At 46.2% G+C, this 14177-nt stretch overlaps 1 protein-coding gene and 1 long non-coding RNA gene across 2 annotated transcripts; one reads left to right on the top strand and one right to left on the bottom strand.

Moving 5' to 3' along the window:
• Nucleotides 1-1227: 1227 nt before the first annotated feature.
• Nucleotides 1228-4176, bottom strand: LOC144736585 (uncharacterized). The gene is made up of 3 exons (XR_013588777.1): nt 4117-4176; nt 2642-2747; nt 1228-2290 (listed from the first exon to the last, which is right to left on the bottom strand). It is a non-coding gene; the product is annotated as an uncharacterized LOC144736585 (long non-coding RNA).
• A 242-nt stretch (nt 4177-4418) lies between these two features.
• On the top strand, nt 4419-13764 carry LOC144736583 (uncharacterized). Its single transcript, XM_078619147.1, has 2 exons — nt 4419-4634; nt 10951-13764. Exon 2 carries the CDS (start codon nt 10965-10967, stop codon nt 13008-13010), a length of 2046 nt encoding a protein of 681 aa, XP_078475273.1. The 5' UTR covers nt 4419-4634; nt 10951-10964; the 3' UTR covers nt 13011-13764.
• The last annotated feature ends 413 nt before the right edge of the window (nt 13765-14177 follow it).

Here is a 14177-nt window from a genome sequence, read left to right as displayed (position 1 = left end):
CATGGTTGCAGATACGCAAATGCTCCTCAGAAGAACATTTTGAAGTAAAGTGCTGCCATTTCACAAACCCCTGGCACCCATCTTTTGTGGAGTCGCCCACTTCTCCGGAAGACAGAACACAATGCAGAGTATCTACTTATCTTTTCCGACCTCTGTTATTGTTGTCTAGTTAGCCGACCTGTCCCCTTTTTACGATTTACAGGAGAGGGGCCGACTACACATGGGATTTCTCCACAGTTTATGTGCTATGCTAGGTGCACTTTAAAGCCACATGAATTGTCCAAGGCCCGCCGGAAAGTCACAGAACAGACCCAGGTGCCATCGGTTGACTGAGGTGACTGGCAGATGCACCACCTGTGCCCCCACTATGTCACCTCGCTGCGTTTTATCCACCCGGCTCTCCGTTGTCAGCATTGCTTCTCCGCCCTCCACTGTTGCTGGAGGACAACTGCCTCGAAGTGCCAATGAGTGTCCTTTATGAGCCTCCTCCATAGAAACCAATCTTTACACCTCTGGTACCAGTCATCAACAAGTTCACTCGGCTCCACATCCTCCGTAACAGGGCACCTCTTCTCTAACCTGCGCCATGCCCGTTTAGCCCCCTCTCAAACAGAAGCTGCTTGGGCATGTGGTGGCTGGGCATGTGGACTACGTGACCTAACCACAGAAACCTTGATGGGGATATGTCCAGATTTTTCAAGGATCAGAGTTTCTATCAGTGCAATCCAATCATGTTCAACCCAAGAATCGATCACAGGCAACGTCCACCCGTTCCTCTCCCTCCTCCACCGCGTTGGGCTGCTCTTTCCTGGCACCCACATACCGAGTAACTGGGCCCCCTTTGTTAGCGCCGTCCCCAAGGGACATTCTGTATTGCTGGCCATTGCCACGCGGAGTTAAAACACCTGCCCGTGGACACTATAATCCAACATGCTAATCTAAGTTAATTTCCTTTAACATGCCACGCTATTTATTACCTTTACACTATAATTCCCCATTAACACTACTTCGGCTACATTTGTCTCAAAAACTTTTTAAAAACTCTTGCTGGTAACAGCTTCTCTTCACAAGGCAGCAGACATCGTGCTGCTCGCAGCAGACATCGTGGCTGTCGCGATCTTCACCTGAAGACGATGGCTTGTGTTGCTATCGAAACGTCGTGATTTATTGTTTTATTTCTACCTACGTGACTTATCGAAAGAACCAAAAAATATAGACACACTTGACTTCGAAGACAACACGTTTATTTCCTGACCACAACGGGGTAACTATATAAACGTACACGGGATAACTATATAGGTGGCAACCACCATGGGGTAACTACATAACCACACAACTGGGATACTATAGTGGTAACCAACACGGGGTAACTATATAACCGGGTCAGGTCAGTTAACACACTGCCTGACCCACGATGCGGAGCGCGAAGACTGAAGAGACGTAGCACAGCGGGTTCCACAGCCCTGATTGGACTCCGGGACCTGGCTTTTATGCCCTCCAGTGTGGCCTCGCTCCGCCTTGACCATGCCTCCCTTCTGGCACTTACCAGAAGACCGCGGGCTCTATACCACGTGTCCCATTACCTTTACCCTTGGTCCACATCCTTGCTCTGTCCGGTCACATGTCCACGCCAGCCAATCAGGCTGCTACGTCCTGACATGCCCTCACCCCGCCAGCCACCAGAGCTATGCCCCTCAGGGACCCTCTTTGGTGCCATAGCACACCCTGCTGCCACAGAGGGCTATCTACACTCCAGTTCTCATTAGTAACTGGCGATGAGTGCCGTAGTGACCCAATATACGTCACTACACTTTTGCAACAAAGCTTCGCCAGTTGTTGAACAAGAAAAATAAATCTATGCCTTTTGCAGTACCAATGATTTGGAGAAAGCCAACAGGTCATATCAGCAATTGTTACTTCTGCATGGCGCCTCCAGTTGGAGGTGTCAAAGAAAAAAAAGTGGACTGTGCATTTTCCAAACATTCCATCAGCTATACGCCCAGTTCCCCACGGAGGACTGCTGGTTCCTGATGTACCAGAATCACTCACTTGAACCATCAAGGTCACATGATCCAGATTTTCTCCCATCCCCCTCCTCTGAACCACACCTCAACACAAGGTGAACTGAAAGACCTTGTCAAAAATGTTACCTACCCAAGAGTAAGGCAGAGCTGTTGGGCTGCAGACTGCAGCAGTGGAATCTCGTGGCAGGTGATGTTAGGGTATCCATGTGCCACGGCCGTCAAAAGGAAATTGTCCCATTATTCTTCATGGAAGGTAATCTTGTAGCCTGCAACAACATCGATGGTGTGATGGCAGCCCTCAACATCGTTCATGATCCAGATGAGTAGAGACTGTCCATTGATTAATCGAGGATGAGTCTTAAAGTTGCATAATGGCAATGTTTTGCCATCAATTCCAGTTGATCATGCAGTCCATATGAAGGAAACCTATGACAACATGAACCAACATCAAGATAGATTGGCCATTCCGACAGTCATTGGAGCCTGGGAGAAAAAGTGTTCAGCATCCACCACTTGTTGAATCAAGGAATATTTTGTTACCACCCTTACACATCAAGCTGGGTCTGATGAAGAACTTTATCAAAGCCATGGACAAAACACAAGCAGCTTTCAAATACCTCCGTGGAAATTTCCCAAGGTTAAGTGAAGCTAAAATAAAGGAAGGTGGTCTTTGTTGGTCCTCAGATTCGTGAACTTCTTCGAGATGATGCACTTGACAGTGCACTGCGTGGCAAGGAAAAGACGGCATGGAAAACCTTCCAGTTAGTGGCAATACATTTTCTTGGAAACAACAAGGCACACAACTACAGGGAGTTGGTGGAAAACCTCAAGACATGCAAAAGACTTGGTTGCAACATGTCACTAAAGATACATTTTTTGCACTCTCATCTAGATTTTTTCCCACCGAACTGCGGAGCAGTGAGCGACGAGCATGGCGAGTGATTTCATCAGGACATTGCAACAATGGAGAAACGCTATCAGTGCAAATGGAGCCCATCAATGCTTGCAGACTATTGCTAGACATAATAAACGTTTTGGGTTAGATCGCGTTATTTATAAATGTGTCGTAACCCTCCACCACCCGACACGGCCAATCAGCAAAAAAGTGTCACGTTGACAAAAGACAAATAGTTCACTACTTTAGCCCACCGGTGTGTTGAATAGTGAATCCACAACATTTACAGTTTTTTTAGTACGACGTTTCGCTGGTAATTACATCCAGCATCATCGGCCAATTACATCCAGCATCATCGGGCAATTCGCCAGAACACAACCACTACTACAACACCACAACCACTACAACACCACCACTACAACCACTACAACACCACCACAACCACTACAACACCACCACCACAACCACTACAACACCAAAACCACTACAACACCACCACAACCACTACAACACCACAACCACTACAACACCACCACAACCACTACAACACCACCACTACAACACCACCACCACAACCACTACAACACCACCACCACAACCACAACACCACCACCACAACCACTACAACACCACCACAACCACTACAACACCACCACAACCACTACAACACCACCACAACCACTACAACACCACCACTACAACCACTACAACACCACCACCACAACCACTACAACACCAAAACCACTACAACACCACAACCACTACAACACCACAACCACTACAACACCACCACAACCACTACAACACCACCACAACCACTACAACACCACCACTACAACACCACCACCACAACCACTACAACACCACCACCACAACCACTACAACACCACCACAACCACAACACCACCACAACCACTACAACACCACCACAACCACTACAACACCACCACAACCACTACAACACCACAACCACTACAACACCACCACAACCACTACAACACCACCACAACCACTACAACACCACCACTACAACACCACAACCACTACAACACCACAACCACTACAACACCACCACCACAACCACTACAACACCACCACCACCACAACCACTACAACACCACAACCACTACAACACCACAACCACTACAACACCACCACAACCACTACAACACCACCACCACGGTGTGGACTTCCCACCTCGGCAAGTGACCAGCAAAACGGGCAGCTCCTCAGATCACGTGACGTCACGTGGAAGCGCGCGGAGGGGGACATGACATGACGTCACTTGCGGGGACACGACCCCCACTGAGCAGCTGTTTAACTGAATAAATTATGTTAATGATGCAGGCCCATACATGGAGTGATTGGGCGTCGCTTTGCCCAAATAAGGATGTTATTTTAACGGAAATTGGCAGTGTCCAAGGAGACGTGACGTACCGCGCGGTTGACGGGTGGGGGTGACATGCCGTCACTGGTGGTGTACGCCTCCGATTACGTCACGCGGAGTGGTGACGTCACGCCGAGTGATGCACCTGGCCTGGTACAGGCGGTCTCGTGCGTGGTAGTGCCGCCGGCCCCTTTGTGCCGAACAGCGGCGATTGGTAATGGCGAGGAGAGTTCTTGTCGAGTTTGAGTTTATTTAGATCGATGGTGTCAGGGAGTCGACTCCGTGGATCTCTCTGCTGCTGCTGCTGCTGCCGCCGCTCTCACCCGAGGTGAGAAGTTCACATCGTGGTGGTGGTGTTGGTTGTTGTGGTGGTGATGATGGTTGTTGTGCTCGCTAACAGCACTTGCCCCTTACAGTCTCTTAAAGCTATACGGGGGATATTTGTCTTTGATGGTTGTTGTTGTTTCATCAGGTACAGCCTCGCTCCTTCTCTGTCTCGCTCGTAGGGATATCAATTGAGTAGCAGCAAGTATGGGTTGTAACATGTTAGCGTGAGGCCTAGAGATGCAGGCCTAGCCATGCCACAAGAGTTCAGACAAATGAGCAGATCTATGGGGACGGTTGCCTTGTCTTTAAGAATGGCCCTGCAGTGAAAATGTCTTATCACGTCCAATGACCTTTGCCCAGGCATGCCATAGAGGAGGTCACGGCGATGCGGCCTGCGATACGGAGCGTCCGCTGCGAATCGTAATGCAGCAGAGTTCCATCGCTGTGTATGGGGTTTGTTTTACTTTGGGAGGAAAGCAGAGAACAGGGGAAGATCAATCTAGATTTGACGTTTTCGTGACTGCAGGGATCCATACTCTTTGGTTCTTTCGGTAAAGTCACGTAGGTAGAAAATAAATTAAATCACGACGTTTCGATTGCAACACAAGCAATCGTCAGGCGGAAAAACCACAGCAATAAATATTTGCTGTGGTTTTTCCACCTGATGATTGCTTGTGTTGCAATCGAAACGTCGTGATTTAATGTATTTTTTATACCTACGTGACGTTACCGAAATAACCAAAGCGTAGGGGAAGATCATACAAATTCCACTCCTTCTGTAGATCATGGGTAGATCATACAAACTCCACTCTCACTCGATAACGGGGAGAACTTATAAACTCCACTCACTCTGCAGCACATGGGGGGAGACCATACAAACTCCAATCTTTCTCAATCTGTAGAACAGCTGGAAAATATACAAACTGCACTCAATCGCCCTCTTTGTAGAATGGGAAATCATACGAACTCTACTCTCTCTCACGCTGTAGACCAGGGTGAGATCATACAAACCTTTCTTATAATAAAACAGGTACAGTATTAACATGTTCAAACAACCTTTTGTAATTATATTCTCAGGTTTTTTCGGTAAAGTCACGTAGGTAAAAACATTAAAATTAATGAAAGTAAAATAAAACAAAACAAAAATAAAATTCACGACGTTTCGGAGGCAACACAAGTCTCCGTCATCAGGTGGGACCGTCACAGCCGAATTAGCTGCATCAAGTGAAGCAATGATTCAAGATGTAATCCCTTATAAGCAAGTTGAAGGGAGGTGGAGAGGGGGGAGAGCTTATCAGGCTGTGGTAGCCAATGAATGGAAACGTATCGGGAGGGAGGAGGAGCGGTGATCAAAGACTGCACGCAGTGCTCAACATAATGAATGGAGACGTGTCGGGACGGAGGGCGAGCGGCGATCAAAGACTGCACGCAGTAATTCTAGATTTGAAGCTTTCGTGACTGCAAGGAATCATCTTCTTAGGTTTTTTCGGTAAAGTCACGTAGAAAGTAAAATAAAATAAAAACAAAAATCACGACGTTTCGGAGGCAACACAAGTCTCCATCATCAGGTGGGACCGTCACAGCCAGATTAGCTGTATCAAGTGAGGCAATGATTCAAGATGTAATCCCTTAAAAGCGAGTTGAGGGGGGAGGGAGAGGGAGGGGTGAGCTCATCAGACTATGGTAGCCAATGAAAGGAACGTATCGGGAGGGAGGGGGGGCGAGGCCAAAAGGGTGGGCAATGGACGTGGAAGCGCTTGTGCGCAAGCGGCCAATTACTGCACACGCCAACACAATGGAGAGAGAGGGGGAGGGGGGGGTCTGATACACATGATAGACAAAAGAACGAAAATGCCCATGTTTATACCAATGCTGGCTGAACAATGAAGAGAGTACTGTTAAAATAACTGGGGATGTTAACACTCGGTAAAGTACAGTAAAATAGTGCTCAACACAATGAATGGAGACGCGCCGGGACGGAGGGCGAGCGGTGATCAAAGACATCACGTAGTGCTCAACACAATGAATGGAAACGTGGCGAGCGGTGATCAAAGAACAATGAAGAGATTACTGTTAAACACTGTGGATGTTAACACTCGGTGAAGTAAATTAAAATAGTGCCTGTCAGATAAGATGGTCCAAAAAGTGTAATTAAGTCTTTTTTGCGTGGTTAATAACATCTTTCCAGTGATTACTGAGTTTGTACCCATCATCACGGTTGAAATTATGTCTGTGTTTGTATATTTGTATGGCTTCGTGTACAAACCTTTGATGGTAGCCCGGAGGTTTTCAGAGAACCTTGGTCTCGGAAAAGACAATTTCATGAGAGCCCGCCGAGTTGTAGCAATGATCGGCAACGGCCGAAGAATCAGTTCTGCCGTGTTTCAGATCTGACTTGTGCTCGCGGACACGATCAGCAACATGACGTTTTGTTTCTCCAATGTAGCAATCACCACAAATGCAACTCAATTTGTAGACTCCAGGATACTGTAAGTCAGGAACGACATCCTTCACAGATGGAATCAGATCACGGATTTTATGCACTGTACTGAATCGGACTTGGATCTTATGTTTGTTTAGAATTTTGGAGATCTTTTTGGTCACGCATGCTATGTATGGTAACGTGATAGTTTTGGTCGGAGTTTCATGTGGTTGTTTCTGTGTGGTGGGAGAGACAGCTTGGCGGATAGTGCGGTCAGAGTATCCGTTCATCCTGAGGGCCCGATGTACATGTCTTAATTCATCAATCAGGTGGTGTTGGTCAGAAATGCCATGGGCTCTGTGGTATAGCGTTTTGATGAGAGAATTCTTTTGAGATGGGTGGTGGTGGGAATCCGGTTTCAAGTAGGAATTTGTGTGGGTGGCTTTCCTGTAGACAGAATGTCCCAAGGATCCGTCAAGCCTCCTCTTAAACAGAATATCCAAGAATGGTAGTTTACCGTCTTTCTCCACTTCCATGGTGAATCTGATAGATGGGTGTCTAGAATTGATGTGGTCCAAGAAGTGGTTCAATGCTGGGAGGCCATGTGGCCAGATGACGAAAGTGTCATCCACATATCTCTTCCACAGGGAAGGACGCAGGGTGGATGTCTGGATGGCGTCTGATTCAAACTTTTCCATGAACATGTTGGCTATAACTGGTGACAAGGGGGAGCCCATAGGGGTACCCTCATTCTGTTTGTAGAAGGTGCCATTCCAGGTAAAATAGGTGTTGGTGAGGCAATGCCTAACCAGCGCAGGTACATCAGAATTCAATCCATGTTGGACTAAGTCCTCAATTATTGTTAGGGTGTCCGGTACTGGGACTTTGGTAAACAAAGATACTACATCAAAGCTGACGAGCTGACGAACCTTTTGTAAGGCATCAAATCAGCATTAACCACACGTATTGTGGCAAAACATACTTTGATAATATATGCATTGTCTTTGTAACTGATTAGCCGACACCAGAGGCAGCCTTCTTTATGCACGTTTCAGAGCATTTATAGCACGGGTTGAGCAATTTTATCTTTGGGACCTTTTTGCCAGTATCAAAATCATGAAACGATAAGAATAGGTTTTGACCCTTTTTGGAAATAAAACAGGTACTAAAATTCTAGATTTGAAGCTTTCGTGACTGCAAGGATTAATATTCTTAGGTTTTTTCGGTAAAGTCACGTAGGTAAAAAATTAAAATTAATAAAAGTTAAATAAAATAAAAAATCACGAAGTAAATTTACTTGATACAGCAAGCGTGCTGTGACGGTTCCACCTGAAGACGGAAGCTTGTGTTGCCTCCGAAACGTCGTGATTTTTATTTTATTTTTTATTTCATTTTACTTTTATTAATTACATTTTTTTACCTACGTGACTTTACCGAAAAACCCAAGAATAGGTATTAAAATGTTCAAACACAAAATACATGCCTTTTTCAAGGCATCAAGCCTGCATTAACCACACGTGCTCTTGAAAAAAAAACATGCATTGGCCGACAAACATTTTCTTTACTTATGTTTACTCAAAAAAGCCTAGCTTCTTTATTTTGTGTGAATATCAATTGAGTAGTAACTGTGAATCGATGTCGAGGTTGTAATTTTCAAATGTGGCAATGTAGGTCCCAGCCAGAAAACAGCTTGCCCGCTCCGCTGTTTGGCTTTGCTTGTAGTTTATTTCGGCCTGGCTTGTAATTTATTTCGGCCTGGCTTACTGCTTTACCTCCCTGAGCAGTCTCGTATTTCAACAGGGCATGTTGTGGGCAAAACCAGCGACGTTGTTTGTGGGTTTAGCTATAAGAAGATACCAAAACAACTTGGACGAGTCCCACGCAAGACAGGGGTAGAGCATACAAACGCCACTCCATCACATAAGATAAAGACAAAGATGCACCCTATAGCCTTAACAGACTGTTGGGGCAAGTGCTACTTGCGACCCCCTGTTGCATGATACATTAGGGGGTCTGTGGCCAAAACCACGCCCGACCGCAGTTGTCTCTGGCCGTCTTTCGATTGTGTATCATTTTGTCACGAGCATGCGAGAGGGTAATGTGGGGAGCAGTGGCGCAGTGTATAACGCATTTTGAGACTAACTTCGTGGACAGTTTTTGATTTCCATTCAGCCAACATCTGTGGCAGTGAATATATGAACCGGTCCTGGACCTCTCGTGGGTCTACTCGGCCTTAAATGATTACCTCTTGCAGTTCAAAAACATTTTCGGAGAGACAATGACAGCCCGGTGTGATACTGGCCATGCTACATCCCTGTGTGCCATGCCAGCATGAGTAGGTGCTGGCTATGAGTAGTTGCACGAACAGGATATTTTCTGTTGGTGTACTTTGTGTTCAAGTGTGTAATGAGTATGTACATTGTGTGAGTTTTCTCGTGTTGTAGCGTGGGGAGCGGTAGTGCAGTAGTTAATGTACTGCCCTACGTACCCAGAGACCCGAGTTCAAATCCCGCTCACGGCCAACGCTAGTGATGATTATCTGAACTGTTCCTGAGCCTCCCCTAGGTCGACTCAGCCTCAAATAAGTATCAGGTGTGATGTGTAACCATCGTAATTAGGGAGACGCAGACGCCCGGGCATGATGATGGCCACCCACCCCTTGTTGCCTATGCAGGCCTTCATAGGTGCTTGCTAACAGCACTTGCTCCAACAGTATTTTATGGCTATACAGACAGTCCAGGACTTATGGACATAAATAGTTCCTAATTAAAATGGTTCGTAATTAGGACCACGATAATATACTGTATTTAAATGCCCATCCGGTCAGTGTTATGAAAAGTGTTACAGTTCAACAAAAATGGAAGAAGTGTGAAACTCATAACCAAGAATAAATATTGTACATTTGCATGTGACACTGTAAAAAAATACTGTAAGTAAATAAACATTAAATAAGTAACTGTTTTATATTCACTTACCGTGAGTTCTGATGCCTGTTGGCTTTTCGGAAGGGGCGCAATGAGTTACCACAATAGCACACACACTTGGCGTGCATGCAAGAACAACAACAACCACCATTCTTCACTAAATGACAGTGATGTCAGCACCACACCTGTACCAGGCCAGGTGTACTTTGAGGCCATGTGAAGTGTTGAAGGCTCGCTGACAGGTCAGGGGACAGACCCAGGTGCCATGGGTTGGCTGACTGAGAGTACCGGTAGATGTACCAGCTGTAACCCCTACTGTGCCAACTTCACACTATAAAATATTAATCATATTTTACGTTCAAAAACTTCCCATTTTGTGTCTGGATCGGTGCAGGGTAAGGGAAAAATCAAAGCAGGAAGGTTTTATGTATTACAAGCCAGGAATTAAAGCAGAGATTTCCCATTTCCCTTCAAGTTTGCGGGTTGCAGATTTTCCAATTGCGGCAATATTCAAAAATGTAACTGGACCCGCCGCATTGGGCTATGGTTTTTGTTTTTATTTTACCAGCTAAGGCCCACTGAGCTATGTAAATCTTATTCAGAAGCGACCTGACCACAAAATATATCTCAATCAAGTGGCTCATCATGTGGAAATGTATAGCAACTAAATTCTCTAAACGTGTGACGTGGATTCTAAATATGGAGGGAAAAACTGGAGGACCCAGAGAAAAATCCACACGACCATGGGTAGAACATATCAATTCCAAATATACAACAGGCATTGGCGCCTGGATCGAACCCACAATCTACTGTATGCCAGGCGAGGTAGTTAGCATCTTCTAGTCACTGGCGTAAGATGTGATAGTGAGCTGTATTCGTGTGTGACGTATTCCTATATTGTCTGTAAGCGTACAGAGTGTGATGCGTATGCATATTGATGTATATTGTTGAAAATTTGTGACTATCTGCAGAATCAATCCCATTGATGGAGAAGAGACACTCGGCACAGCCAGTTGTGAAGAGTTACCAATGCGGCAAGTGTACGTACAGCATGGATGACATCGGTGCGATGAAGAATCACCAGGAAACACACAATGACGAGCAGCCCTTCAAGTGCACCGTTTGTGGGATAGCGTTCGCACAGTCATCACATCTCAGCAGACATGAGAAGACACACACAGGAGAGAAGCCTTTCAGGTGCACTGTGTGTGGGATGGTGTTTGCAGAGTTGTCAAATCTTAGCAGACACCAGACAACGCACACGGGAGAGAAGCCCTTCAAGTGCACCGTGTGTGGAAAGTCCTTTACACAATCGTCAAATCTTTTTGTGCATCAGAGAATACACGTAGGAGAGAAGCCGTTCAAGTGCACCGTGTGCGGAAAGTCGTTTAGCCGTTTGTCAATTCTTAACGTACATCATACAACACACACTGGCGATAAGCCCTTGAAGTGCACCGTATGTGGAAAAGGATTTGCAGAGACATCACATCTTACCAGGCATCAGAAAATCCACATTGCCGAGAAGCTCTTCAGGTGCACTGTTTGTGGGAAGGCATTTGGATGGCCATCAAATCTTGACTTGCATATGAAGACGCACACTGGCGATACGCCATTCAGGTGCACCGTGTGTGGGAAAGCATTTACGCGTGCAGGTACTCTTAAAAGACATCAGAAAATACACACAGGCGAGAAGCCTTTCAAATGCACCGTGTGTGGAAAGGCGTTTGTACAGTCATCACATCTTGACGCACATGAAAAGATGCACACGGGAGAAAAACCTTTCAAGTGCACCGTGTGTGGGAAGGCGTATACACGGTCATCGTATCTTCACAAGCATCAGAGAACACACACAGGGATGAAGCACTTCAAGTGCACTGTACCTGGCAAAGCATTTGCATGGTCAGGAACTCCTAATTGTAACAAGCGAGCACCGAAAGAACCAAAGAGTAAGCGAGCACACACAGGAGAAAAAGCCTTCAAGTGCACCATGTGTGGAAAGTCATTTTCACGGAAATCAAATCTTGATGTGCATCAGAAAATACACACAAGAGAGAATATGTTCAAGTGCACTGTGTGTGGAAAGTCATTTTCACGGTTATCAGTTCTAGAAATACATCATTCAATACACACTGGCAATAAGCCCTTCAAGTGCACCGTTTGCGGGAAAGGATTTGCAGAGAATTATCTTCTTAACAGACATCACAAAATCCACATTGCTGAGAAGCTCTTCAGGTGCACTGTGTGTGGGAAGGCATTTGGATGGTCATTAAATCTTGACTTGCATATGAAGACACACACTGGCGATAAGCCCTTCAAGTGCATCGTGTGTGGGAAGGCATTTACGCGGTCGGCATATCTTCACAAGCATAAGAAAATACACACAGGCGAGAAGCCCTTCAAATGCACCGTGTGTGGGAAGGCGTTTGTGCAGTCGGCACATCTTGATGCACACGGGAAGATGCACACAGGAGTTAAACCCTTCAAGTGCACCATGTGTGGAAATAAATTTTCGCGGAAATCAAATCTTGATGCACATCATAAAATACACACAGGGGATAAACCCTTCAAGTGCAACATGTGCGGGAAGGCATTTACACGGTCGGCATATCTTCACAAGCATCAGAGAACACATTCTGACGAGAAGCACGTTAAGTGCACCGTGCCTAGTCAAACGAATTCACGGTCAGAAGTTGGAAACGGACCAGAGCAGGTCCAGGGGAAGCACAAAGTGACATTGCTTAATGAGAGTCAAAGTTCTACAATGAGTCAGTCTCCAGTGAAACGGGAACCAGATGAGAATGTCGACGTTGAAACGTGGCCAGAAGTGAAGGTGGAATGTGAAGGAGTGAAGGTAAAATTAGAAGGAGTGAAGAAAGAATCTCAATATTCAACTCCAGGACCAGACTTTCGGGTGGATGGAGGTTGCTTGAAGCGGGAGGAGGAGAATCCAAACTATCACGGAGCGAGAACCGACCCCCAGCATGTTGTGAAGGTGGAGGTATGGGTGGACTTCTTGGACAAAGCAGAGTAGTTGGGGCAGCAGGTGTCCAAGTAGCGTACGGTTAGCACGCTGCGTTTCAAACCCGGCAACCTGAGTTCGATTTCTGCTCATGTCAGCACCAGTGATGATTACACTATGTAACGTAATTTTTGTTCCTGGGTACTTAGTGTGGCAGTCAAAGTGATAGCTTTGGGGGGCAGGGTGTTTCTTTGATTGGGGAGAAGTGAGGGACTTGTGTAAAAGTGGTTGCAAGGGTGTGATTGAATAAAAGGCCCTGCCACGGGGAACCAAAGGAAGGGGGCGCGGGATTTCATTCCGCTCCTCGTCTTGTTTGAGGCGGCTGCTGTGCTGGAGATGGAGACTGAGTCGGGCGGGATTTTATTCCATGACTAATCCTGTTCAAAGTGGCCTGCTGATCCTGCTCGAGGTGGCTGGGACTGATCCTGCTCGAGATGGCCAGGACTGATCCTGCTCTAGGGGAAAGGGGACTGATCCACTGAGAATGTTCTGTTTCTGAGCCGGGCGATGCTTCGGGCATGCCTTCGGGGTTTTGCTCAGCAGGTTTTTCTCCCCCAGCATTCGTGGTGGAGGAAGTTGGTAAAGCCGTGGTCATTGGGTTGTTGTATGACGGTGTTGGTTGTTGTGTTGTTGCGAGGGTCATTTAGGTTGGTATCGTGGTTGTGATGCGTGCACTTCTCCGGGGAAGTAGTAAGCCTGTTGCCCTTTGACAATGTAAGATTTGTCTAGACATTTAATTATTAGTAAACCCTATACATTTGGAATATACTGGCAGAGGTCTTGCTTATATTCCGCACATGGTCAATAGGAGTGTCGCCTGAAATAGGGGTCCCACCATAAACCAAAACCCGCTAAAGCATTCAGTTAAATTTATTAGGTATAACCCTGTGAGCCATGCGGCTCTTGACTCGGGTGCAACCGCAACAAACATGAACAAGAAACATCTTAAAGTGACTACACGCAACAGAAACAAACAGTCTTCCAGAAAAACACCATATTCCAACGCCGTGTGCAAAAATCCCAGTGGGATGCAAGTCAAACAATAACAACCATGAGACAATTTAGATTCGGTTTCATTTATTTGGTATAGCCCTGTGAGCCATTCGGCTCTTCAATCGGGTGCAACCGCAACAAACAAAACATGAACAAGAAACATCTTAGTGACTATGCACAAACAGA

The sequence above is a fragment of the Lampetra planeri genome, chromosome 61 (genome assembly GCF_965212315.1).
Source record: "Lampetra planeri chromosome 61, kcLamPlan1.2.h2, whole genome shotgun sequence".
NCBI lineage: Eukaryota > Metazoa > Chordata > Hyperoartia > Petromyzontiformes > Petromyzontidae > Lampetra > Lampetra planeri.
Note: the sequence above shows the minus strand (reverse complement) of the source record. Positions and strands in the feature narration are given on the sequence as shown.